Source organism: Canis lupus, chromosome 1, assembly GCF_003254725.2.
Source record: "Canis lupus dingo isolate Sandy chromosome 1, ASM325472v2, whole genome shotgun sequence".
Classification (NCBI taxonomy): domain Eukaryota; kingdom Metazoa; phylum Chordata; class Mammalia; order Carnivora; family Canidae; genus Canis; species Canis lupus.
In genome coordinates, this window is record NC_064243.1 from 114,764,276 (window position 1) to 114,792,186 (window position 27,911).

General features: G+C 52.2%; 2 protein-coding genes across 2 annotated transcripts in view; both read right to left on the reverse strand.

Annotated features, from left to right (window-relative positions):
• On the reverse strand, positions 1–26,608 carry CATSPERG (cation channel sperm associated auxiliary subunit gamma). Its single transcript, XM_049110082.1, has 30 exons — positions 26,565–26,608; positions 25,240–25,525; positions 23,420–23,704; positions 23,279–23,332; positions 17,627–17,771; positions 17,312–17,438; positions 17,056–17,128; positions 15,765–15,920; positions 12,407–12,578; positions 11,128–11,265; positions 10,085–10,144; positions 9,763–9,882; positions 8,869–8,919; positions 8,632–8,761; positions 8,042–8,153; positions 6,922–7,080; positions 6,732–6,844; positions 5,608–5,821; positions 5,247–5,309; positions 4,971–5,166; positions 4,736–4,857; positions 4,519–4,599; positions 4,359–4,415; positions 2,954–3,110; positions 2,691–2,754; positions 2,452–2,547; positions 2,075–2,164; positions 786–878; positions 597–696; positions 1–513 (listed from the first exon to the last, which is right to left on the reverse strand). The coding sequence occupies exons 1-30, from the start codon at positions 26,606–26,608 to the stop codon at positions 244–246; spliced, it is 3,828 nt and encodes a 1,275-aa protein (XP_048966039.1). The 3' UTR covers positions 1–243.
• Positions 25,639–27,911, reverse strand: part of KCNK6 (potassium two pore domain channel subfamily K member 6) — a 14,491-nt gene continuing 12,218 nt past the window's right edge. The window contains exon 4 of the mRNA XM_049109876.1: positions 25,639–27,472. Coding sequence (XP_048965833.1) covers positions 27,433–27,472 — 40 coding nt within the window. The 3' untranslated portion in view covers positions 25,639–27,432. The remainder of the gene's footprint in view (positions 27,473–27,911) is intronic.

Here is a 27,911-nt window from a genome sequence, read left to right on the forward strand (position 1 = left end):
TGGCACAGAAGGATTTTGGTTTTAATGACCCATATGGCTGTGTGGTACAAACTAACTGAACATGAGCCCTTACAGGGGCCCATAGCTGGTCCTGAAATGAGGATTTAAGCGTAAAGGAGAAGTGAAAATTGAAGCAAAACCAAAAAAAAAAAAAAAAATGCCTGGGACGGAGGATAGTTGCATTTCCAAGATGGTGCAGGAAGTAAGGGGAGAGCACTGGTTGGGGGTGGGCAGGCAAGAGGTTCAGGTAATAGAATGCTTCTTTGAGGTTTCCACAGGGGCCTCCTCTTTCTCCTCCACCACTTTGGAACTGACGCTGGAGCTGACCTTGGATTTGGTCTCAGATGTCCCACTAACGATTCTAGAAGGGGAAGTGTAGGTGTAGTAGGACTCCGATGTGATGATGTTGTTTATCTTCCAGCGGAGCGTGTTGCAGGCCTTCACCACAACAGGCAGCAGGAGGCAGAAGACGATATAGAGGATCACCAGGCCAATAAACACGCTGGATGACACCTGGAGACACCATACAACAGGCATGGGTGGGCAGCCTGAGAGCCCCATTCCCCTAACAGGGCAGCTCCTGCGTATCCACTCACCATGAGGATCAAGAGTGCCCGCTTGGCACTGAGTGGGAGCCCATGGATATGCAGCAGGAAGGTGAGCTGGTAGTCACAGTATGTGCTCTTGTCCACACCTCTGGGGGTTGGGGTGGGGTTCAGTATTGGGGAGGAGTCAGGCATCCCATAGGAACCCCCAACTCTATCTGGGTGCCATGCCTGGCTCACCTGTTGCTTACCAACACCTTGAAGAAGAATTCGGGGGCGAAGATGGTATGGGGAATGGTGTCATGGCATGGGGAGTTCCTCAGACACAGCCACCTGGGGACCCAAGTTCAGACAATGTGCTACACATCATGCCTAGCATGTGCCAATCTCTGATCTCCCCCTCCAGCCCACAAACTGGGTGAGCACCAACTAGATGCAATATCATCCCTTCTTCCCTGATTCACTCCTTCATTCATTCATCCAATAAGGTTGACTCCATGTCTACCCATGTGACAGGCTGTTTACTCATTCATGTCCTCCTGTCTTACCATCTCCATCTGTCAATTCCTCCATTAGGATGCATTCATCTAGATTATGGAGTATATGTCTATAATTTGCCAATTCCTCTTTCATTCCTTGCTGCCTTCATTTCTTCATCCCACAAATATACCTTGAGTACCTACTAGGTACAAAGTCACATCTCCATTCATTTATGCTTTCCTTTATTCACTTATTCAATAAATACAAGTTGAATACTGATTAGGTGCAAGTTGGTTGCCCCATTCATTCATTCACCTCCTTCATTTGCTCATGATACTGTTATTATCTTCCTTTCACTGAACCAAAAGTAGTTATTGAGCCCCTACATACTAATTTGTTCCTCCAGGGCAGCCCCAGTGGCGCAGCAGTTTGGCGCCGCCTGCAGCCTGGGGTGTGATCCTGGAGACCCGGGATCGAGTCCCACACTGGGCTCCCTGCATGGAGCCTGCTTCTCCCTGTGCCTGTGTCTCTGCCTCTCTCCCTCTGTGTCTATGAATAAATAAATGAAATCTTTAAAAAAATATTTTAAATAAAAAAAAATAATAATTTGTTCCTCCATTGTTTTATTCATTCATTATGACCTCCACTCAAATGTCAATAAATGCCTACCATGTGTGAGTGAATGAATTCATTCATTGTCTCATTCACAAATACTGTGTTTAGGCTATCAGGACCTGGACATATAAGCATACAGACCCCACGACAGTAACAGCCCAGAGGGCAGGTTGGGATTGGGGAGGCACAAGTATAGAGAGGTGAGGGTAAGAACAGGAGAAGCACAGGAGGACATGGGAACGAATGTCCCCTCGGACGAAGGGACATCTGAATTAAGGCCTGAAGAAAAACTAAGAGTCAGCCACTTGAGGAACACGAAGGTGGTCAGTCTGGCTTGAGGATCAAGAGGTCTCCCTGAGGAGAAGGGATGACAGCCCAGGCAGACTGTGGACAGGTGGGGGATAAAGGGACCAGCAGGCAGGCCATGCACTCACTCGATGCCCAAACTCTGGTGGGTCATGATGTTGAAGGCTGGGTCCTTGGTGGTCGTTGTGTTCTTTGTGGTCCAGATGAGGCTCTGAGTCCTACACAGGACCGAGTAACCTCAGGGCAGGGTGGGGGTGGGGGTGGGGGTGGTCCTTGGCAGGCAGGAGGCAGGTGCAGAGAGGCCTACAGTATGAACAGTTGGGGGTAAGGAGCAGAGGGAGGGGTGGGGCCTCAGCCTGGGTAGGGCAAGCATCTGTGCCATCCTAGGAGCCTGAGATACCAGGTGAGTGGTGCTTGTGGGTGAGCATGTGGTCCGTGGCTGGGAAGCAGGAGGGGTCTGCAGGGGAGAGAGGGCAGATTGTGGGCAGGGTCCCACAGGAATTACTTGTCCAATGGGCTGTTGAAGCGGTAAATCTCCTCCTCGCTGTATTCCCTGATGGTGTCCATCGTGGGCCCGCCGCCTATCACCTTGAGCACGTAGCTGCCAGGTGCAGAGGTGCACATGGACTGGCTTCAGGATCCAGAGTCCTGCCTCACCTCTACCACTCCGTACTCTATCCCCCTACCCACTCCCTGCCCTGCCAACCAAACTCCCGTCAGGCATTGATTTGGCTATGTCTTTACCTGCCCTGAAAACTGCCCGAATCTCCTGTCACCAGATCTTGGATCAAGAAGAAAGGGTAGAAGACTGTGGGGTTGGAGGGAGTCAGGAGGAGAAGAAATTAGCCTCAGAATTAGGAGGATGGAGAGGGGAGGAAGGAGAGTTGAGAAGACCAAAGGGAAGAGCAGAGGTTGAGTGAGGAACTGAGTGAGCAGTGAGGGAAGGCGGGCCCAGTGGTGGGGACAGAGGACAGTGAACAAATGAGGTGAGGGCACTGGACACGCACTGTCACGGAAGAGGAAGCAGGGCATCTCGGGGTCAACATTCACACAGTCAAAGTAGTGCTTGTTCTGCAGGCGGTTGTACTCTAGCGTGTAGGTGATGTCAAATGCCAGGCGCTTGCCTGGGGGGCAGCCGATGAGCACTGGCACCATGAAGTTGCCCTAAGTGGGAGGAGAAACTTTGCACTGGACGGCAGGGCCGGGGAGACACCCTTCCTCCCACACACACCACCTCTTCCTGCCAGGCTCACCCTCACCATTGCCATATGATCATTATTATCATTAAAACAATACTCTAATAACTGCATTTGTGCATGTGTGCAAAGCACTGGATGATGTTCTAAGTGCTTCAGACTCAAATTTAATCCTCAAAAAAACGAGCCTTGTATGGTAGAGACTCTTCATATCTCCATTACAGAGATGGCAAAAATCAGGCACAGGGAAGTCCAGCCATTTATTAATTATCCGAAGCCACATCTGAAGTGGTAGAGCTGCAGTGGGAGCTGGGAGTTTGGTTCCAGCTACCTCCCAAAAAAGACACACAAAATCACTAACACCTACACCCACGAAGAGGCCACCTCAGAGGTGGATTGCACAGGGCTCAGATTGGGCCTGTCAAATAATAGATCTGGGAGGAGCCTGGGATATAGGAGGGAAGTGGAGCCCAGGATGGGGGTTAGGAGTCAGGGAATTCCTATGACCTTGTTTTCGGGATGAACGACTTCAGGCCCCTTTCAGTGGTAAGGTCCAAAGGCTTCATCCAATTGTCAAAGGGATGTGGGCATCCACAGACCATGGCCTGGGCTTGACTGTGACTGTGGAGAGGTGCTGATGGCCAGAGATTAAGCACTCCCCCTGCTAGGCCTGGGCCCAAGATTTTACACCTATCAGCCACTCACTCACTGGGCGGTCCAATGGACACCCCAGATTCAGTCTATCCACAACCCATCTTGGTTAATGGCACCTCATCTCTCCATGTTCAGGATAAAAGCCTCGCGGGGGAAACCTCTCTTTCGCTCACACCCACAGCCAGTCCATCTCGACATCCTGTTGTCTCTGGACTTTGAAACAGAGCCATTCTCTCCATAACCCCCTGAACTCTTTTGACATGGCCCACTTTGTGCCAATTGGGAACAAAAAGTCCTATGTCACAGATGCTTTACTTTCCCCTGCAGAAATATATTAGAAGGGACATAAAAGCATGGGTGCAATGTACACAACCATAAAGGCAGCCCTTTCCGCAAACATGAATGGACGAAAGGAGTGGGTGGGTGGGTGGGTGAATGAAAAGGAAAAAATTATGAATGCACTAGTGGGATTTCCGGGGTGAGTAATCAGAATCAGCAGTGTTGAGATTCGACCTAATCCCCTCCCTCCCAACACAGGGCCCAGTACCCCAAGGTCCAATACTTGCATGCGCGGTCCCTGGTGTGTGTTCTGGAAGCAGCGGCCCACCGTGCCTACCACCTGCGGGAAGGAGCATGTGAGGATGGTCGCCCCCCACCCCTGCCCCCCACCCTGCCCCCTTTCCCCTCCCCCCGCGGGCCTCCCCTCCAGGCTTGGACCGAACCTTCACCAACATGGAGGTCTTCAAGAGGTGATGTCCACTAATGCCCTGATCAAAGCAAGACCTTTTATCACTGAGCGTAACCTGGGATGGGGGATAGAAATGAAAGCGTCAAGGGACCTGCCCGAGGACCCGGGGGAGGGGTGGGGGGCCCTTCTAACGGTCCCGACCCAGGTAGCTCCGCCTCCCACCTCGGCACCCCCTCTCCGCTTTATCTCACCCAGAAAAGCACCGAGTTGCGATTAGTGAGCACCTCCTCCTTCACCACCGCCTCCAGGCAGCCCGGGTCGGCCAGCACCACTCCCAGATCCACTTTGCTGCCCAGGTCTACAGCGGCGAGCACTACAAGCGCAGGCGGGGTCAGGGCCTCGGCCCGGGACGCTCCCCCGCTCCCCAGACCCCGCCCCCGGCCCCTGGGCCAGCCCGTCGGCCCAAGGCCGGCCTCGCCCACAGACCGCGCTCCTGTAAGTTGATCGAGTGGCCCCGGACGGTCAGGAAGACGGAGAAGCTGTAGCTGGTGCCCTTGTCCAGGAAGATGCGCTCGGGCAGCTCGTGCTTGGCCTTGAGGTCGTAGATCTTCTCGTAGCTGGTCATGTCAATGTACACGTTGCTCGCGCTCTGCAAGTTGCTGGCCAGATAGAAGTAGTAATCCTGGGGGACGGATGCCGGGCAGCGTCGGACCCCCGGCGGGGACGCCGCCGCTCTCCCGACCCCCAACCCTCTCCACGTACCCGGTTCAGTTTCTTGTTCTTCCACCAGCGCCAGGTGGAGTCGTGCACCGGGTCCGCGTAAGGCTGGGGGACGCCGGCAGGGTGATGGGGGTGCGGAGGCGCCCGGCGGCCCCAGCCCCTAACCCCAAGCCAAAGCCAACAGACCCTGGCCCGCCCCAAGCCCTACGTCCCGCTCAACAGCCCCCCTCCCCAAGCCGCGTCTCCGAAGCCCTGCTCGCCGCGCCCCCAGCCCCCCTCGGCCGCGACTCTCCCAGGCGAGCTCCGCCCGCTGCAGCCTCTACCGGTGCCGTCGAGGCCCGCCGGCCTTGCCTGCTGGGCCTCCTCAGTCCCCTCTCCCGTCAGACCCGCCCCGGGCGCCCACCTTGAGGTACTTGGAGTGCAGACAAAGCAGATGGTAGATGAGGCCCTGGTAGACGGCGAGCGAGTTCTCGTCGTGGAAGCCCGAGGGCTCCAGCATGCGCGGCGGGTGCGCCTGGTAGCGCTCCTGGCGGGTGTAGACCTGCGGGTTGGGCAGGTCCCGCAGGCGTATCACCGTGAAGGGGCAGAAGTTGGTGAACGGGAGCGTCAGTTGGTTCCTGGGGGAGGGAGGGCTCTGACTCTAACGCCCCAGGCGCACCCCCACCCCCACCCCCAGGCCTTCCTCCCAACCTCTGCGCTGCTGCCTAGTCCAGTCTAATCCAGCCCTGACCTGTGGCCTCAGCCTCAGCCCCTGGTGCCCCTGGACAATTCCCCTGGAGTCCCTGGGTGCATCAGACCAGAGCTGGGGACCCCACCCGGGGACCCCACCCTAGGCCCCGCCCCCCCCAACCTCTTCCACCTCCGCTTGGGACAATTCCCCTGGAGTCCCTGGGTCCGTCAGACCAGAGCTGGGGACCCCACCCTAGGCCCCGCCCCCCCCAACCTCTTCCACCTCCGCTTTCTCCCGCCTGCCTCCTCTCCTCTCCCGCCTGCCTCCTCTCCCAGGCCCTTCTGCAGGTCACCAGAAGGAGCGTTATTGCAGTAAAGTCAGGCCGTGCGTCCCTCCCTCAGTACATCAGGGCTCCCCAGGAGGCAAGACGAGGCCCGGCTTCCTCCCTGCGATCACCAGGCTCGCCTGTGCACCCTGCCACGAGCAGCGCGCTCTGCGGCTGTACTTTTCTGGCAGTCTTGAACACCCATCTGCTTTCCTCCCCAAGGCCTGGGCACCTGTGGCTCGCCCACCCCCACCCCTTCACCCCCTCCCGGAACCCCTTCTCCATCTTACCACCTGGCTAATTCTTCTTCCCCCTTCAGCTCACAGCTCATGCATCTCTTCCTCTCTGAAGTTCTCCCGGAGGCACCCACCTCCCCCAGTGTCCACCAGGCCCCTCCCTTGAGCCTCCATGGGCTTCCATCACAGCCCTGAGGTGGTCACTGGGGATGCCTTGATCTCCCTCTCGGAGTAGGGGCTTTCGTCCTCGCAGCCCCAGAAACCCCGGCTACTGGTGTGGCCCAGCATCTTCTCACCCCCGCTGATGCAAGAGGTAGTGATCGCTGAGCTGGTGGTACATCAGGAGCTCCTCCACCGGCATAAGCCTCTTGACAAGCCGGCCCTTCTGGTTGTTCATAAGGTACACCAGCTGCGGTGGGAAGGCAGGGCCAGGTGAGCCGGCCACCCTGTGGTTCCCCGGTGTCTCCCATGCCCCCCGCCCCGCACCTGGTATAGTTTGCTGTCTTCGTAGAAGAGGGTGACCATGGTTTCATTGGAGGTGTACAGAGAGGACTGGTGCATCATCTGTAGGTTGATGTACATCCCCCAGCCTTTGGATGGGAAGAGCTTGTACATCCGGTAGCTGCCCTCCAGGAGGTACCAGATCTGCAGGTGTGACAGCGGGTGTGTGTGTGTGACCCCACGTCTCCCTCTGTGTGGAGCGATGGCCCGGTACCTTGGGGGTGAGGCTCGAGGTGGGTGGTCCCCAGCCGGGACCAGGTGAACTCACACACCTACTTCCCAGAGCCCGCAGGCCTCTGCTTCCAGCTCCCATTCGCCATGATAAACATCTTCAGGGTTTCAGTCGGCTTGAGTGGCTATTACTTGAACTGAAGCGTCCCTAATACATACACCCCTCCAGGCCAGGATTCCCAGGAGCACACCATATTTTCTCCTCACTCTTTGCACCCACCAGGATCTCACCATCCCCTTGGTCTCAGTTTCCCATCTCTGCACTGATGCCCACCCCACAACGCATTTGACTCAAGACCTCATCCCCTTCTGAGACTCAGCCTGGAAGAGCCTTTCCAGCCTTCAGGATGTCCCTCCTCCATGCAGCCTCCTCTATGAAGCCCTCCCTGATACACACACACCCCCAGACTGAACAGGAAGTTCAACAGCATGCCCTTTCTGAACTTCTATAGGTACTATCTTCCCCCCCACCCCCGCCACCCCGCAGCCCTGACTACTCTGAACTATCACTTTCTGGGAAAGACTTGGTCTTCCCAGTTGGACTGTGGCCCTGTGAGGGTGAGGTCCAGAGCTGACTCAGTCACCAGTGTATCCCCAGCATGGGGTCAGGTATACAGTAAGTGCTCAATGTTTATGAAGTGAACCACAGGACGGAATGAAAGAGGGACCCCTGTGGAAATCAGATCAGGACTCTCACTCTGCCAAAAGACTGGGGACAAATAAACTTCTGAGTTCCAGGGTGCTCCGCTATAAATGGAGCTTCTGTTGCCCTCCTCTGGGATCCCTGAGGATGTTTCCTTCCCTGAACCCTTTTACCCTGACAGGGGGAGAAGGGAGACCTCTGGGGTTTGGGGAGAGAAGCAGGGCAGCCTACCTCTTCAGTCTCTGTGACAATAGCCATGTCCCCATGGAATGAGTTGACCAGGTACTTAATGGACTCCTCCTTGGGGAAATCCGCCAGGTAGATGAAATTTTCATAGTTGTAGCTGCACGGGCAGAAATGGGAGCTAGGGACCCCCAGGCGAGGTCCCCGCAGGATATCCGCTTCCCCCAACTCCGGGCCTAACATATCCCAAGACCCCTAACATGACCCATTTACTCAGTTCTCTGCTAGCCTTGTGAGAACACATAGCAAAGCCTGGGTGACCAGCCCACCTGTAGACAGGAGCATGTGGCCAACCTAGCACTTTGCCAACAGCCCCCGGAGCCGGCTAAGCTCCCGAGGAGTGCAGAGTGTCCTAACCTTTCCCGCTGATGATGCCCTTCGCGTAAGTTGGGTCCTTACATCGGGTTTCATTGAAATGTCAGCTTCCCCATCCCAGCCCTGACCACCCCAGCCCGCTTTCCCCCCATCACAGTTCTGATAACTTCTGGACTTGCGCATGCTCTGAAAACCTGAGGACTCCAGAAAGGGCCCCCACCCTGATGGGACCAGAAGCAGAATATACAGGCCCAGCCCCACACCTCTGCAGGAGGAAGTTGCCCCAGATGAGCAGCAGGTTTTTATACGGGTTGTAGAACATGCCCTTGGGTACCATTGGGAAGCTGGTATAAGACTCTGTTCCTAGGATCATCAGAAACTCCAGGCCACGAGCTGGTTGGGGAAGAGGCAAAGTGGACACAGAAGTGAGGGAAGGGTCACCTGGGCCCCTCTTGGCCCTCATCCACCTTTGAGACCCCCCCTCCGCTTTCCCTACCTACCATCAGGGATGAATTCCGGGATGGTGTAGAGGATGACCAGGTTATCACGGACTACAGCCGGGGAGAACACAGCAAAATCTTCTGAGGCTCTGAGCTTTCAAAATCTAAAACTGGGCAAGTCACCAGCTTCCCAAACCCTCCAAAAAACCCTCCAGTGGTTTCTTATTTGGGCCTATTAGCCCTTAGAGTTTCTTTATGGGAATATGTTAGAGCACACGACTTCCTCCTCTGACTTCTTGGCTAGTGAGTACAGTGCATGGACTATACAACTGTCCATGGCAGCCCTATTCTCTGTTCAGACAAAATAATAAAATAAAATAAAATAAAATAAAATAAAATAAATAAATAAATAAAATAAAATAAAATAAAATAAAATAAAATAGGGATCCCTGGGTGGCGCAGCGGTTTGGCGCCTGCCTTTGGCCCAGGGCGCGATCCTGGAGACCCGGGATCGAATCCCACGTCGGGCTCCCGGTGCATGGAGCCTGCTTTTCCCTCTCCCTCTGCCTGTGTCTCTGCCTCTCTCTCTCTCTCTCTCTGTGTGACTATCATAAATAAATAAATAAATAAATAAATAAATAAATAAATAAATAAAATAAAATAAAATAAAATAAAATAAATAAAACTTCCTTATTGTGAGCCCCAAGACCCTTCCAGATTTGGCTTCTGCTCACCTCTTCAATCTCCCTCCCATCATATTTTCCCTCTGTTCCAGTCATATTTGTTTCTCCTGTTTATTCGTCCCACCAAGCCCATTCTCCACCACTACCCTTTACCCAAGAGTGATGTGAGCAACATTTCCCTCCCACTGTCTGCTGAGCACAGACCCCGCAGACAGGCACAAAGTTCACAATCCTGCCCCTTCCCACTCAGCCCCCACAGCATCCCAATTACCCAAGTCGTAGCTGACCACCTGGAAATAGTTCCTGGTGGTGGGGGCTTCGATCTCCACCAGCATCAGTAGATTGTAGTCATCAGCAATGAATACGGCCCAGGTTATGGAGCAGTTGACAACTGGACAGGAAGGAGGAGGTCCAGAACAGCGCTGGACCCACCCTCCCCATGGTCTCTTGTAACTGTTACACCTATCCCTGTGACTCTCCACCCCTCCCCAGACACTACTGTTCCTTCCCATGACCTCTCTCACCCTTCCCTGCTCTCCCACACCTTTGATCCCCCCACCTGCCCACCACAGATCCCTCTGGGAGCTAGGTACCTTCTATCCCTTCGCACACAGACCGCTGCTTGGGCAGCAACTGGAAGGACACATGGCCATCTGCAAAGCAGAGCAGGTCCATGCTCAGACCCTTCCCAGCCCATCTGGTATCCACTAGGTCTCCGATTGACCAGGGTGTGGTACCTCCTGCCCCCTTAGTGGTGGGACTTCAGGGGGTGGGTCTCATCTCTGACCTGCCAGTCACTCACACCTGGCCCACCATTGTGGGCCTGTCGCTGGTCACAGTAACTGGCCCAGGTCTGGGCACTGATTCAGAATGGGCCAATCAAAGTACACCCTGGGTTCATGCTAGAGCTAATGGAAGAGGCTGCTTTCATTCTTTGGGGATGACTCAAACTGGTGGGAGATGTGAGCCCCAAGGTCCTGGGACCATCTTCAACTCCTAGAGAGGAGTCTCTACCTGAAAATGAAGCCAAATCTAAGGGCTCATGATAATAAGCCCTTTTACAGCACCCACCATGCCCCTAGCACTGTTCTAGGACCTTTACACATGCCGACTTAATCTTTATATCAACCCAGTGAGGCAGGTACTAGTATCGTCATTAGCCCCATTTTGCAAATGAGGAAAACGAGACCAAAAAGAGAGGTTAAGTCACCTGTCCAAAGCCACAGGTGACTTGGGTTAGGTGTGTTCAAGCGATCTCTCTCTGCTATAATCACAATGCACTACCTTGCCAAGAGATAGAGTCCTGTTGATATACCCGTGGGCCCCTGGATCCAGCCATGCCTAAAGTTAGATTCTGGTCTTCTTATTTATATAAGCCCTTTATACAAATATACCTAAATTATTTTTTAATTGGGCTTCTGCCCTTTGAAACCAAACACATCATGAAATATATATATAACACACTCAAGTCCTACTCCTATAAATGCATAAACCCATCCCCACTCACAAGGACAACCTCCAGCTTGGGACCCCACTTGAAGGTACCTGGTGAGGGATGAGGGCCAGAAGTTGGAATTCTTGGAGGTGCGAGGGTATGGAGTGGTCTCTTGGGCTGCCAAAGGCCTCCCACCCTTACCTGTGATGGTCCCAAAGTGAACATAGCCTTCCCGCTTGCCAGTGGTGAGGGCCATGATGTACTCTGAGCCATTGCTATGGAAATGTACAGGGCACAGCCTCTTGATGCACTCGTTGGCCAGGACACGAACCCAGCTCCCTGTGGGGACCAGGGATGGAACCTGAAACCCAGACCCGGGACCTGACCCCATCCATGACCTTAATGGCTATTCAGTGTGATGTCTGAGGGGCCACTGGCATAGGGCCCAGCTGCCTTTGAGGAAAATCTCCTTCGCTCTTACTCTGTCCATGAGGTACAGATTGTATTCCCCCAGCCAGAGCAATGGGTTCAACTGAGCATAAGACCAAGCTGGACCAATCAGAGACAGTCCCAGCTTGCAACTACTAATGAAGAGATGCTCTTACCTGGGGCCCCTTGGGAGGATAAAAGTCTGCAATTGCTAGGTGAAGAGGGGAATCACCATGGCTATCCCAAGGAGGGGCCTGTCTAAGCTCCAATGAGCCCCTAGATCCAACTGTACCTGAAACCAAATGCTCCTGGGTTTTTCACCTATCTAAGCCAATAAACACCCTTTTCTTTGACTTAAGTCCATTTTGATTTGGTTCCTCCTATTGTCAAATGTCCCAAGCAAGAAAGGGATAAAAACGAAGCTGTCAGGAACAGGCCTTAATAAAATATAGGTTATAATACGTGTTTCTATGACCCTATAAAATGACATCTCTCATTTAGATGTGGGGGTGAGACTCAGGAGGGTTTGGGTAGCATTTAAAACATAAGGCTGAATCAAAAGTCTCTTCTTCCTCTCCGACCAGTCTCCTTTGTGCCTTTTCGTCTCCAACTGCTCATCCCACTTTCTCTTGGTCTGCCTTTCTCTCTGACTATCCATGCCACTCTCCCACCCCCTAAATTTCTCTTTTCTATGCACGTCTCTTAGCAGGTCTTTCTCTGTCTGATACTGTGTATGTGTGCGAGCACATGCATGCACACATGCGTGCACGCATGCCTTTCTCTTTCTGCTCCCTCCCTTCCCTCTAACGCCCCCCTCTCCCCTCTGCTGGTTCATAGGTCCAGAGGAAAGCCCCGCCCCACATACAGAGGGTAGGAGAAGGCCATGAAGGGTGGGCGGTGATGATTAAGGACCTTGGAAAGTCCTTCCGACACCTCCCTCCCCACTCATGGAAATTCCAGGGCTTCGCTGGATGGGTTCACTGGGGTGCCCTCCCTGGGGCTCCCACAGGCAGGACCTACCCCTCCCCCCGAGATGCCAGGGACCCCTCACCACTGCCGTGGTTGCTCTCGTGGAGGGTAATATAGGTGCCTGTAAAATAGTAGACAAGCTGGTTCTGCCGAATGAAGAGAGTGCTCTCCGTAGCAATGGCATCATAGATGGTGGCAGTAAAACTGGCCTGAGGGCAGTAGAAGGAGCCGACCCAGCAACTGTCAATGTTCAACTGCAGGGAGGCAGAGTCCACAGTGAGCAGGTTCACTTTGGCTTCAGCCCCCACATCCCACCTTGTGGGGAAGGCACCTGCTCTGACAACTGCTTGGACACAGGCAGCCACCCCCGGGGCACCCTCCCTTCTCACTGTGAAGTAGTATCGTGTGGCCACACTTCTCCAATACGGGCTAGGGAAGCAGACGACCCAAGCCAGAGCCAGTTAGGACTTTGTATGCTCCTGAGAGCTTGGCAATGCACAGCATACTCAACAGTGCAGAGCAATCTTGATTCCCCAGGCCACAGACAGATCCCAAAGATCTCATGCTTGGCCCAAGGCACATTTTTAAAAAATATTTTATTTGTTTGTTTGAGAGAGAGAGAGAGACAGCAGAGAGCACAAGCAGGGAAGGGGGGCAGAAGAGGAGCAGAGGGAGAGAGAGAAGCAGACTCCCCACTGAGCAGGGATCGATCCCAGGACCCCAGGATCATGACCTGAGCTGAAGGCAGAGGCTTAGTGGACTGAGCCACCCCGGCACCCCCCAAGGAACATTTTTAACAACCCTATTTGACCTTGAACACAACTGGCTATCAGGCTGACCCCATCTGATCTCACTAACTAATCACTAATGGTGATATCATAGACTAAAGGTGGGAAAGCACCATTAATGAAGGATTCTTGCCTAAAAATATCTACATTTAATCAAGCTTCTTGAGTTCAGTACCAGTTTATAGACAATAACTCTACGGGGTACTATGCACCAAATTGTGTCCCCACTCCCAATATATATGTTGAATCCCTAACCCTGCCCTTAAGGAGATAATTAAGGTCCACTGAAGTCATAAGGATGGGCCCCTAATCCTACTGGACTGGTGTCCTCATGAGAAGAGGAAGAGACACCAAAGGATCTCTTTCTCCACCTGTAGGCACAGAGAAAAGGCTGTGTGAGCACACGGTGAGAAGGCACTTGTAAGCCGAGGAGAGGCCTCCCCAGAAACCAACCCTCCTGACACCTAGATCTTGGACTTCTAGCCTGCAGGACTGTAAGACTATAAATTTTTTTTCATCCACATTGTCTGTGGTATTTTACTATGGCAGCCTGAGCAGCCTATTACCATAGGGTCAGAGGAACAAGTTAATTCCATGAAGAAGCAAGCAGCAAAATTCTAGAAGACAAAAGGCCTGGTTTCTCCATTTGACTGAAGAAAGCTGATAGAAGAAGGGAAGAAGGTGGAGTCAGGAGCAGACTTACAGGTGAAGAGAGTGAGTATTTTTTTTAAGAAAAAATTTTTTTAAAGATTTTGTTTATTCACGAGAGATACACAGAGAGAGAGGCAGAGACCCAGGCAGAGGGAGAAGCAGGCTCCACTCAGGGAGCCGGATGTGGGACTCGATCCCGGGACTCCAGGATCACCCCCTGGGCCAAACAAAGGCAGAGGCTCAACCACTTAGCCACCCAGGCGTCCCTAGAGTGAGTATTAAGGGACTTTACCAAACGCAATGTTAATCCTGATTCAAACCAACTTGAAAAGGCATGTTTAGAAGACACACAATGGCCAACAGACACATGAAAAGATGCTCAGCATCACTCATCATCAGGGAAATGCAAATCAAAACCTCCTAGGAGCTATCACATCATACCAGTCAGAGTCACTAAAATCAACAACACAAGAAACAAGTGTTGGGGAGAATGTGGAGGAAAAAAGTACCCTCAGGGGCACCTGACTGGCTCAGTCAGTAGAGCATGTGACACTTGATCTCAGGGTTGTGAGTTCGAACCCCACACTGGGTGTAGATATTGCTTACAAATAAAATTTTAAAAAAGAAAAGGAACCCTCTTGCTGTGTTGGTGGGAATGCACACTGGTGTGGCCAGTTATGGAAAACAGTATGGAGGGTCCTCAAAAAATTAAAAGTGGAATTACCATATGATCCAGTAATTTCACTCCTGGGTATTTCCCCCAAAGAACATGAAAACACTAATTTGAAAAGATGTAGGCAACCCTATGTTTACTGTAGCATTATTTACAATAGCCAAGATACGGAAGCAACCACCAACGGAAGCGTCCACCAACTGATGAATGGATAAGGAAGATGTGGTGTGCACACCCAATGGACTATGACTCAGCCATAAAAAATGAGATCTTGCCATTTGTGACAACATGGATGGACCTAGAGGGTGTTATGCTAAGTGAAATAAGTCAGACAGAAAAAGACAAACACCATATGATCTTCCTGATATGTGGACTCTTAAAAAAACAAAACAAATGAGGAAACAAACAAAAAGCAGAATCAGACCCATAAACACAGAGAACAAACTGATGGTGGTCAGAGGGGAAGATGGGAGGATACACAAAATGGGTGAAGGGGAGTGGGCGATACAGGCTTCTGGTTAGGGAATGAGTAAGTCGTGGGGATAAAAGGCACAGCACAGAGAACATAGTGAGGGGTACCGTAACAGTGATGTGTGCTGACAGGCGGTAGCTACACTTGGGGGAGCACAGCGCTACGTATAAACTTCTCCAATCACGATGTCGTACCCCCGATACTAATGTAACATTGTGTGTTGACTCTATTCAAATAAAAAATATATTTTGGGGACATCTGGGTGGGTCAGTTGTCTGCCTTTGGCTCAGGTTGTGATCCCGGGGCCCTGGGATCAAGTCCTGAGTTGGGCTTCCTTCAGGGAGCCTGCTTCTCCCTCTGCCTACGTCTCTGCCTCTGTGTCTTTCATGAATAAATAAAATCTTTAAAAATGTATTTTTAAGACATTTTTAGACAACTGGGGTAAACTGGCCCTGTTAGATGGTATGAAAGGCTTCTAGCTAATTTTGCTGGGTGTATCACAGTGCCATTGCGCCTTTGTTTTTGTCAAGTACTCATTCTGTGTCCAGCTGATGTGAACTTATATACCACACTCACAATGATTCTAGCAGGTGAATATGAAGATTATTCACACTTTACAGATGGGGAATCTGAGGCCCGGGTAGGTGAAATGACTTGGCCCAGGGTCACATAGCCAGGTGGTGGCCGAACCCGGATCTGAAGCCAGAGCGTCTCCCCCTCCTGCTACCTGTCCCTCGAGGGAGCTGCTATGTCTTTAGGGACTCTTTCCATGGCCCCAGGACCCAGCATATTTTAGGGGCTGGGGCGCAGTACCCTACAAGAGGTGCCAGCACACTGCCTGCTGGGTCCTGCTCACCTCCACGAGAAAGAAGTCCCTGAAGCTGGTGTCAGTAAGCAGGATAAACTTCTCATCGGAAATGCCGCCCAGGATGAGCACAGGTGCCTGGTCCACAGTGTGCCACAGGGGCCTCGATGGCACATTCACGAAGTATCGGGGTATCAGATTGAAGATCTGCCGGGGGGCCGGGGATGGAGGGGGTGGCCAGAGGGCTGCTTACCACTCCCCCCAGCCTCCCATGGCTCCATCTCATTTAGGGTAAAAACCAAAGTCCTCGCCTCTGACCTGGGAGGCTACATATAATTTGTCCCTGTCACCTCTCTGACCCCATGTGCCATCGCTCCCCCCACCCTCCAGCTCACTCTCTCCCAGCCATGTGGGCCTCCTCACTGCTTCCCAGACTCACCGGGCACATTCCCACCTGTGAGGCTTGGCACTGGCTGTTCCCCGTGTATGAAATGCTCTTCCCCAAGTACCCAACGTGCTTCCCTCCTCTCTGACTCCAGGACACGACTCAAATGGCCACCTTCTCAGGCCTTTCCTGACCCTTCCATCGACTATGCAATCCTTTCCCTGCCCAGGCTGGAGCCCCTTCACTCTGCACTCTCTGCGGAGCACTTGCCACCTTTTCACCTACTCTGGGAATCCCCTTGACATCGTGTATACAGTGTGCCATCTGTCTGTCAGCTCTGTCCGTGTGTCCCTGGTATGTCCTCCACACCGTGGTCTCAGTCAGTGCCCGTTGAATGAATGAATGGACCGCACCCACTGAATGAATGACTGGATGTGCAAGAGTCAGGTAGATGCAGTTTCAAGTCCCTTTCCCTATGTACATGCTGGGAGACTGTGGGCAAATGGCTCCATCCCTTTAGGGCCTCAGTGTTCTCCTCCCGCAAATGGGTTTGTGAGAGTACCTTCCCTCACGGGGTCCCTGTAAAGCCTGAACGTGACCACATATTTAGGGGAGCACCTCACCTGGGGCCTGGCACAAAGCAAGCCCTCTGTAAGGTCTGCCACTTGTTTGGGAAATAACTGGGGCCCTGGCCCACCATCTTTCACCCACGTTTTCTTTTCTTTTTCTTTTTACTTTTTTAAAGATTTTATTTATTTATTCATGAGAGACACAAAGAGAGAGGCAGAGACACAGGCAGAGAGAAGTAGGCTCCACATAGGGAGCCCGATGAGGGACTCGATCCCAAGACTCCAGGACCACGCCTTGGGCCAAAGGCAGGCGCTAAACTGCTGAGCCATCCAGGGATCCCCTCACCCTCATTTTCTACCTTGTTTCTCTCCTATCTGGGCCCCTCACCTCATTTCCCACAGTGAACTGCAGTGTGTCGTCCTGCTGTCTCTGCAAGAAGCCGTTGATGTTTACCTGAAACCTGGCAGAAGGTGTGGGCAAGCACAGGTGAGGGTGCCCGTTTCCAGGGCTCCTGCCCATAGCTCACGACCATGCCCCCCACCGGCTTCCCTCCCTTGGGTCTCCTCCTGGCTTCTCTGGGGATCTGGAGATTAGGAAGGCCCTCCCGGAGTCCACCCCCCATCCCAGGCTTGGGAAAAGGCACCTTTTATCGTGAATGAAGGGCCCCAGGCCATTGCTGCTGACATCCACACGCATGACCACGCTGCCGTTCTTGATGGGCATGGGCGTGTACCAGCTCATGACACACACCTCCTCTGCGATGCACTCCTCTGCCGTAGGCAGCGGGCACTCAGGCTGCCGGGGTCTCCCAGTAGTGCCCCCCAGGCCACAGTCCCCCTGGGATCTCCCTGCAACCCCCCCACGTCCCTCCCCCAGGCCATAGACCCCACTGGGGCCCCCTGCACGCTCCCCACACCCTCGCCAGGCCGTGGCCCCTCCATGTGTGCCCCAGGCCCACCTTTGCTGCGGAAGGGGGCTGCCTCCATCTGGATCTGCAGCTGCTCTATCTTCCAGCGATGGAAGTTGACTGGGGACTGGAAGGTCACCAGCACCACGGGCTTCAGCCCCGTCAGGTGGCCCTTGCGGACCTGGGCCTCGGAGGACTGAAGGCAAGATGAACCCCCCCAAGGGGTGTGTAGGTAAGAGAGGCGCCGGTTCCCCTACCCTGAGCCCCCCTTTGGCAGCCCAGCCTCTTGGACACCTTGCGAGAGAACAGTGGTCTGGCCTGGGGGCTGGGGCGGGGACAGGCCAGGCTGGGAGACAGGCAGGGGATGGGGGGAGGAGGTGGTGAGAGGGGTCGCAGAAGGAGGTGAGGCTGGAGCCCTCTTCCACACCACAGGCAGTCTCCTTTTCTTTTTATATATATATTTTTTAATTTTTTATTTACTTATGATAGTCACACAGAGAGAGAGAGAGAGAGAGAGAGAGAGAGAGAGGGGCAGAGACATAGGCAGAGGGAGAAGCAGGCTCCATGCACCAGGAGCCTGACGTGGGATTCGATCCCAGGTCTCCAGGATCGCACCCTGGGCCAAAGGCAGGCACTAAACCGCTGCGCCACCCAGGGATCCCAGGCAGTCTCCTTTACAAAAACATGTGTCTCCCTTAGAGGAATTCAGATGCCATCCACTAATATATACTTTTAAAAAATCCCATATCATATTTAACGTACTAATACCTTGCTAATTTTGAAGTTACTTGTTGGGCAACCTTAACACAAACCATAAAGTAAGCATAAATGGTCCCTGGGAAGCCAAAATCACCATTTTGGGCAATTTGTCTTCAGGCAGGACTTGGATGTAGGGAAGGCACCAGGAAACGGGGTGAGCCAAAGTGGGAAAGTGGCACTCAGAGCTGCTAGTGGCCTCATCCCTCACTTCATGGCTCCCAGGTCCACGAAGGGGTAGCAGAGAGTCCAGAAATCTGACTCTCTGCTACCCCTGTCAGTCCCAGGATTTGGAGCTGGAGCCTGTGGGCAAGGGTGGGAGGGGGCAGTTATACACAGAAAGGAACAGGGAAGGTGCAAGAGAAGACAGCTGGCGGGGGGCAGGGGTGGGTAGCGGGGGATTGCCAGCCTCCCAGAAATGCCAGGGCCCAGGCTGGGTGGAGACAGGCACACAGGCTTACAGTGGAGATGAAAGGAGGGAAGGATGGGCAGCCCCGGTGGAGCAGCGGTTTAGCGCCGCCTGCAGCCCAGGGCATGATCCTGGAGACCCAGGATCGAGTCCCACGTCAGGCTCTTTGTATGATGCCTGCTTCTCCCTCTGCCTGTGTCTCTGCCTCTCTCTCTCTCTCTCTCTCTCTCTCTCTCTCTCTCTCTCTCTGTGTCTATCATGAACAAATAAAATCTTTAAAAAAAAAAAAGGAGGGAAGGAGAAGGGTGGGCCAGCTGTATGGAACAGCATAAGCAAAAGCTCAGAGGCATCCTCAAGAGAAGGCAGCACTCAAGCCACTGTGGGTGGGGGATAGGCTGTGAGACCAGGGACGGAGATTAAAGGGGTCTGACCAGGGGCACCTGTGTGACTCGGGTGGAGTGTCTGCCTTCAGCTTGAGTCATGATCCTGGGGTCATGTGCTTGGGCTCCACACAGGGTTCCCAACAGCAGGGAGTCTGCTTCTCCCTTCCCCGACTGGCTCATGCTCTTTCCCTCTCAAATTAATAAATAAAATATTTTAAAAGATTTTATTTATTTATTGGTGAGAGACACAGAGAGAGGCAGAGACACAGGCAGAGAGAGAAGCAGGCTCCGTGCAGGGAGCCCGATGTGGGACTCGATCCCAGAACTCGGGCATCACACCCTAGGCTGAAGGCAGACACTCAACCGCTGAACCACCCCAGTGTCCCAATAAATAAAACCTTAAAAAATAACAATAATGAGTCAGATCACCTTTGCATAGGCCTTTATCACCCCAGCCATGGCACTTTCAACCCTGCCAACTACACCAATTTTAATTTCAACCCTACCTCTGGATCTTTCTTTTTTTTTTTTTTTTTTTTTAAGTAGGCTCCACATCTAGTATGGAGCCCAACACAGGGTTTGAACTCATGACCCTGAGATCAAGACCTGAGCAGAGATCTAAAGTTGGATGTTTAACTGACTGGACCACCCAGGAGCCCTGTGGATTTTTCAACCACAGGGCAGTGGGCACCAGTGAGGTAGGGCTCTCCCATAGGGGCGACAGTAGCCCTGGTCCTGTCCACCCCCAACTCCTGCCTAGACCACGTGACTGCCTCCTCACAGTCTCCCTGCCCCCACCCTGCCCCCTACACAGCAGGTGGGAGCCTGGGAACACCTGGGTCAGAATCTCCTCGTGGCTCCATCCAGTCAGGGCAGAGACTGAGTCCTCACCCTGGTTCCTGAGCCCTCCTCACCTCCCTGCCCCATCTCCTCCCACTGTGCCCTCACTTATGCCTCCTCACACACGGTAGCTTCTGTCCTACTCCAGGACCATCGCACTAGCCTCAGCTTTGGCCTAGGGTGCCTTCCCCATCTCCTCAGTTCCCTTTTATCACTCAGGTCTCTGCTCAACCCTCTTCTGAGACCGCCCCCAAACATGCCGTAACACCTTCCTTTCTAATATATCACATTTTATTTTCTTCTTTGCACTAATCATTCTTCAGAAATGATTTTATGTATTTACTTGATAGCTGATAGCTTCCCTGTTGGTCTGAATCCGTAAGAAAAACCTAGCCATGCTGTTAATCATTAAATCCCCCATGTTGTAAGCAAATAATCAAAAAGGATCTAACTCACTGTAGGTGTTGAATGTCCAGATAAAGGTACTATTATCATATTTTTGCAGATAAGGAGATAAGGTTCTTGGAGCAAAACTCTCTGCCCAGGGTGACACTCAACACTTATTGCTAGCATTCTTGAGCTCTTTCTATGAACCAGTCACTGTGCTAAGTGCTTCACACATGTTTAATCGTTTTGCGAAGTGGGTATGATGATTATTGAATCCTCGTTAAGGCTGAGGAAACTTTAATGCAGAAAAGTTAAGTAATTTGCCAGAGATCATAATTACTATGTAGCAGAGCTGGGATTTGAACCCAGGCAGCCTAGCTCCAGAGCCCAAAGTATCAACTATCATGCTCTGGTACACTTCTTCCAAGTAAATGTCAGTCAGTGGCAGATTCAAACCTAGGTCTGTTGCTTCCAGAACTTCAGTTTTAGACCACAACATCCTACTATCCTTAAAAGGCTTACTTGAGCCCAAACAACTCTGGAAAAGAACAACAAAGTTGGAGGACTCAAACTTCCTGATTCAAAAACTTACTACAAACCCACAGGAATGAAGACTATGTGATACTGACATATGGGCAGACATATATAGAGCAATGGAATAGAACTATACCTGGAAATAAACCTTTACAATATGGTCAATTGATTTCTGACAAGGGTGCCAAGACAATTCATTTATACACATGGCAGTGGGATACCTATACCTGGATATTCACATGCAAAAGTTGGACCCCTACCTCACACCATACACAAAAATTAACTCAAAATGGATCAAAGACCTAAACTTACAGCTAAAATTTAAAAACTCTTAGAAGAAAACATGGAAGTAAATCTTCATGGCCTAAACAATACCAAAAGGATAAGCAACAAAAGAAAAAAAATGATAAATTAGACTCTATTAAGATTAAAAACTTTAGTGCTATTTTACGGTCTGTGAATTACACCTCAATAAACATAAAACCTTTGTGCTTTAAGGACACCATCAAGAAAGTAAAAAGACACCTGAGTGGCTCAACAGTTGGGCATCTGCCTTCAGCTCAGGGCATGATCCCAGAGACCCAGGATAGAGTCTCGCATTGGACTCCCTGCATGGAGTCTGCTTCTCCCTCTGCCTGTGTCTCTGTCTCTCTCTCTGTCTCTCATGAATAAATAAATAAAATCTTTTTTAAAAAGTGAAAAGACAAGCCTGCGACATAGAATGTGACAAAATATTTACAAATCATACATCTGACAAGGAACCAGTGTCCAGAATATATAAAGAAATTTTTACAATGCAACAGTACAAAGACAACCCAATTTGGCAAAGGATTTTTTTAAAGATTTTATTTAATTATTCATGAGAGAGAGAGAGAGACAGAGACAGAGACAGAGACACAGGCAGAGGGATAAGCAGGCTCCATGCAGGGACCCCGATGTGGGGCTCTATCCCAGGACTCCAGGATCATGCCCTGGGCCGAAGGCAGGCGTTAAACTGCTGAGCCACCCAGGAATCCCAAAGGATTTGAATAAATATTTTTCCAAAGAAGATAAGTGACCAGTGAGCATACGAAAACATGTTTAATGTCAGGAGTCTTGAGGGAAATGTAACTCAAAACCACAATAGATACCACCTTACACCCACATCTTTTGGCTGTAACTGAAAGACGAACAAGTGTTGGTGAAGATGTAGAGAAACTGGAACCTTCACACATTGCTAATGGGAATAGAAAATGGTGCAGCTGCTTTGGAAAATAATCAGGCAGTTCCTCGGAGGTGAAACAGTTAACGTTTGAGCCAGCAATTCCATTTGTAAGTATTGACCTAAGAGAGCTGAAAATACATGTCCACACAAAAACTTGTACACATATGTTTATAACAGCATTGTTCATAATAGCCAAAAAGTGGTAATAACTCAAACGTCCATCAATTAATGAATAAACAAAATGTAGCACCTCCTTACACGTAAATATTATTCATCCATAAAAGAGAAACACTGATACATGTACAGCATAGGCAAGCCTTGAAAACATACCACGTGAAAGAAGCCTGACACAAAAGGCTACCTATTGGACAACTCCATTTATATGAACTGTCCAGAATAAGTAAATTCATAGGAACAGAAAGTAAGTTAGTGGTCTCTAGAGGCTGAAGGAAGGGGGTACTGGGTTTCTTTTTAGGATGATCAATGTGTTGTATAATTAGAGAATGGTAATTGTTGCACAACTTCATTAATTTACTAAAAACTATTAAATTGTACACTTTAAATAGTGAATTTTATGATATGAGTTACAGCTCATTTAAAAAAAGAGATTATTTGTTTGTTTTAGAGAGAAAGAGGGGGAGAGTGGAAGGTGAGAGGGGTAGAGGGTGAGGAAGAGAGCCCCAAGACGACTGTGGACTGGGAGTGGAGCACAGGTGGGACTAGATCTCACGACCCCAAGATCATGTCATAAGCCAAAAACCGAGTCAGACATTCAACCTTCTCTGCCGCCCAGGCACCCCATCTCAATTTTTTTAATGGCAAAAAAACCCAAAAAGTCCGTCTTACTTGAGCACCTACTATGTGCCTGGTGGGATACTGGGAATCTTCTTGAATCTGTAGGGCCCCCAGGGTCTGGTAGTACCACCACTATTAAAATGTTAGAGATTGGGGCACCTGGGTGGCTCAGTCGGTTAGGTGGCTGCCTTGGGCTCTGGACATGATCCTGGGGTCCTGGGATGGAGCCTGCCTCAGGTCCCCTGCTCAGCGGGGAGTCTGCTTCTTCCCTTCTGCCCCTCCCCCTGCTCATTCTCTCTCTCTCAAATAGATAAATCAATCTTTTTTTAAAATGTTAGAGACTGGGGAAACTGAGGGCCATGCAGAATGAGTCCACCCCCGCTGCACTCACTCACCTCTCCATTGCAGGAGTAGTTGATTTTCAGGTAGTATGGGAAGCTCAGGTATTTCTGCAAGAAGAGGTTGGGCAAATGTCCAGAGCCGAGTGGGGTGCAGCTCTATGACCTGTCCCGGTCACCTGACACCAGTACCCTCACCTCATCCTGGTCGGTGGGTGCATCCACCAGCGGTCTGAACACATTGTCCACTGTCTCCAGGGGCTCTTGACTGAAGAAGCGGTCGCTCATGCCGTTCTTGCCTACCGTCTCAAACTTGTTCAGGACAACCTGCCAGGTGCACTCCTCGATATCCTCGATCGCCCACAGCCTCCACGGTACCAATAGCACCGCCAGTAGTGCCCACAGCGCCGGCAGGACTCGGGAGTTTCGGCCACACAAGGCCATCAGGGCACATCGCGGGGCAGCGCAAAACGTGGCTCGAACCTGGAGAACGCGGGGGTCAACACCCGCGAGCCAGACTGCGCGGGAGAGCAGCCTTCCGAGATCCTACCAAGTTCCTGCCCTTCGCCCAGCCCTGGCTCCTGGCCCCGCCCCTGCACTTGCTCCTGGACCCGCCCCTGCACTTGTTCCTGGCCCCGCCCCTGCACTTGCTCCTGGACCCCGCCCTGCTCTTGCTCCTGGACCCGCCCCTACTCTTGCTCCTGGACCCGCCCCTGCTCTTGCTCCTGGCCCCGCCCCTGCACTTGCTCCTGGCCCCGCCCCCGCTCTTGCTCCTGGCCCCGCCCCTGCTCTTGCTCCTGGCCCCGCCCCTGCACTTGCTCCTGGCCCCGCCCCCGCTCTTGCTCCTGGCCCCGCCCCCGCTCTTGCTCCTGGACCCGCCCCTGCACTTGCTCCTGGACCCGCCCCTGCTCTTGCTCCTGGCTCCGCTCCTGCTCCAGATTTCGCCCTTGACCAAGATGCTGCATCTGCTCCTATTCGGGACCCCACTTCTACTAATATTCCAGGTCCCTCCTCTACTGCTGCTCCTGGACATGGCCCTGCGCCTAGTTTCGCCCCGCCTCCTCGCCTCACCCCTTAACCTTGCCCTACACCTGTTCTTTGCTCCGCCTCTGCTCTGCATCCGGCTCCTACTCTTCGCCCAGCTTCGGTTTCTGTTTCTTGCTTTGGCCATGCCCCATCTATTTTCCCCAATCCTGCTACTTTCTCTGGTCGTGCACTTGCATTTGCACGTGCACCTGGTTCCGCCTCCACCCTTTGCCCCGCCCTCCCACTTCTCTTCGCATCTCCCCTTTCTCCTGGCCCGGGCGCTGCCCTGGTACCGGGTCCTGTATCTAGCCTTTCCCTTTTCTGGGTCCTGGACCGGGACCCTCTCCATGCCGTGCCCCCTTCCCTGTCCCCGCCCCTGTTTCTCTGCGGGAGCTGGCTCTGCCCTCGGCTTCCCCTCCTTGCCCCGCCCCTGTTCCTGGACCCGTCCTTGTTCTTCGATCCGACCCTTAAAGACCCGTCCTTTCGCCGGGTCCTTGGAGAGCTGTTCTTCTCGAACCTGCCCCTCACCCCGCCCCTTCGTAGAACCACGTCCCTTCTCAGAGGCCCCCTCATTGCCTCGGGACCTCTCCTCGCCACTGGCCTTCCCCTCGCTCCGCGCCTTCTCCCCGCCCTGCACCTTTTCCTCGTTCCACGCGGGCGCTACCTTGTCGGTCAGCGCCTGCTCGGTCCTCACCTCCCCCGAACCGCGGCACTTTCTGACCCCCTTCTCCCTTTTCGCGCGACCCCTCTCCATGCCCGGGACGGACAGCTAGCGGCTCTACGCCCCGCCCCCTGGAGCCCCGCCCCTGCTCATCTCGCGTCTTCGCCTCCCCGGCCGTCGCCCCGCCCTTTCTCCGCCCCTCCCCGCCTCTGCTGGGTCCCTCGACTCCTCCCCCCTTTCTCTGGCCTCTCCCCTTTTCTCCTCCTCCCCTCCCTCCCCTTCTCTCTGCCCCCCCGCCCCCCGCATCCCTCCCTGGGGTGACCCCAGGCACCTCCCCCTTCTCCCCCGTCCCGCGGTACCAGTCGCTTATCTGAAACCGGTCAACCGTCACTCGGCCGCTCCGGTCCCCGCCCCTCTTGCCCGGTTTCAAAATGGCCGCCCACGCTTCCACCACCGACTTCCGCTTTTCCCGGTACCTCTCGCGCCGGTCTCCACGGGAACGCTCGTCCCCAAGGCGCCCGCCACTGGGCGGCGCGGTGAAGGCGCTGCTCGACCACCTGGCGCCCCGGGCCTGGAGGACCGAGGGTGCTGGGGACCGGAGCTTGTGATAGCAAGGTCTTCAGGGGGTTCCCACGGGCTGTTCAGGCAGCCCTTACTCGTCATCTGCCCAATCGGGCTTTTTTTTTTTTTTTTTCCAATCGGGCTTTTATATAAAAATTTTTCCCGAGAAAACGTTTGGTCTCCTCGTGGGAATTAATCTGACAGCGGCTTACCACCCTCCTCCTACGAACCAGGGCCACAAGCAACCACCTCACAGGGTTGTGGGGAGTCTATAACACGTGAGGAGTGCCTGGCGGAAATAAATATTCAGTAGATCAATACTTTTCGTTTATATTCTGATGCCTAACAGTTAAGGATTCAGGCCATGACTTCTTGATCAACGGCAAAGCTGACTTTACCCTACATCCGTGATTTTCAGACTTTAAGGTGCATTAGAGCTTGTTGAAACAGGTTGTTGGGCTCCACCTCCCAGAGTTTGATTCAGCAAGTCAGAGGTGGGGCCGCAGAAGCTGTATTTTGGCAAGTTTTCAGGTGATGCTGATACTGATGGTCTGGGGACCACGCCTTGAGAACCAGCCTTCTGGGGGCACCTGATGGCTCAATGGTTGAGCAGCTGCCTTTGGCTTAGGTCGTGAACCTGGGGTCCTGGGATCTAGTCCTGCACTAGGTTCCCCACAGGGAGCCTGCTTTTCCCTCTGCTGTGTCTCTGCCTCTGTGTCTCTCATGAATAAACAAATAAAATCTTTTAAAAAATAAAATTTAAAAAAGCCTTCTGTGTACCCCTAGGACCTCAGGTCAGTTGGTTTCCAGAGCCCTGCACAATCTCCTGCCAGTTGTCCTTCCTACCCAGCTCATCTCCTGTCTCCCTTATAGACCTGCATGGTCTACAGCCCAGTCTCATGGAGGGACTTGAATATCCTTGATCAGGCTTGTTCTTTCTCCCCTCCAGGCTGTGTACGTGCAGTAACACCCTTTGGAACACTACTCCTTACCTTGTCTACTTGGCTGACCACTTTCCTTACCTAGAGTTTTGTCTGTAGTATACAATCGATCCCATCCCTTCCCTGAACACACTAGGCCATGACTGTTTCCCACTGAATCACAGGGTCCGTGAGGACAAGGCCTAGAGCTTTCTCCATCACTGTTGTTTCTAACTCTGTCCAACACAGCACAGAAGAGATGTTCTGTTTAAATGAACAGTTGATGGAAGTCTATGCCGGCCCACCCCAGCTGGCTCCAGCCCCACAGGTCATGGAGGAGTGACTTCATCTGAGAGAAGAAACCCACCAGCTACGTACCTGAGCCCTTCTAGACTCATGAACAGAGTCAGAGAGACTTTGGTATCCTCATGGCACACACACCCCCACCTCCCCTTAGGAATTCGCTCCTATCTTGATGCAAAGGTGCACCTTGCAGCATCATTTATGCCAGCAAGATTGGCAACCACCCACATGTCCATTAGTGAGATGTTGAAATAATTTGAGATGTGTGTCCTAAAGGAGGCACTGCAGACTGAAAAAAAAGGATATGAAATCTATTTGTGAAAAAAAGAAAGAAAGAAATCTATTTGTGTGTCTCTGGAATGATCTCCTAATTATATTGGGTTGGTGATAAAAGCAAGGTGCACATGGGGCGCCTGGGTGGCTCAGTAGGTTGAGTGTCTGCCTTCAGCTTAGGTCATGATCCTGGGGTCCTGGAATTGAGCCCTGCATTGGGCTCCCTACTCTGCAGGGACCCTGTTTCTCCCTCTCCCCAACTTGTATGCTCTTTCTCCCTCTCTCTCAAATAAATACATAAATTTTTTTTTTAAGATTTTATTTATTTATTCATGAAAGACACAGAGAGAGAGAGAGAGAGAGAGGCAGAGACATCGGCAGAGGGAGAAGCAGGCTCCATTCAGGAAGCCTGATGTGGGACTCGGTCCCAGGACTCCAGGATCATGCCCTGGGCCAAAGGCAGATGTTCAACTGCTGAGCCACCCAGGTGCCCCAAATGCATAAAATCTAAAAAAAAAAAAAAAAAAAAACAAGGTGTAGAAATGAGAATAGTACTAAAAAAAGTATATATAAGTAGTATATCTGGGGCTCAGTTAGGCATCTACCTTTGGCTCAGGATGTGGTCTTGGAGTCCTGGGATCCAGTCCCACATCAGGCTCCCTGCTCAGCAGGGAGTCTGCTTCTCCCTCTCCCTTTACCCCTCCCCCTGCTTGTGCTTTCTCTCGCTCAAATAAATAAATGAAATACTTTTTAAAAGTTGTATATCTATGTATCTGTATATATATCTTATATAATATATATCTTATATATATGTTGCATATCTATATACATATATATCCTATACAATGTTCTCCCTCTTGAGGCAGCCCGGGTAGCTCAGCGGTTTAGCGCCACCTTCAGCCCAGGGCCTGATTCTGGAGACCTGGGATGAGTTCGCGTTGGGCTC

Excerpts from the sequence above, each read along its gene's own strand:
- CATSPERG (XM_049110082.1), bottom strand. The coding sequence starts at position 26,608 with ATGGAGAAAGCTCTAGGCCTTGTCCTCACGGACCCTGTGATTCA. Across the intron at positions 4,600-4,735 it reads GCAACTCGGTGCTTTTCTGG|GTTACGCTCAGTGATAAAAG; the intron begins GTGAGATAAAGC and ends CCCCCATCCCAG. Across the intron at positions 879-2,074 it reads CACCAGAGTTTGGGCATCGA|GTGGCTGTGTCTGAGGAACT; the intron begins GTGAGTGCATGG and ends TTGGGTCCCCAG.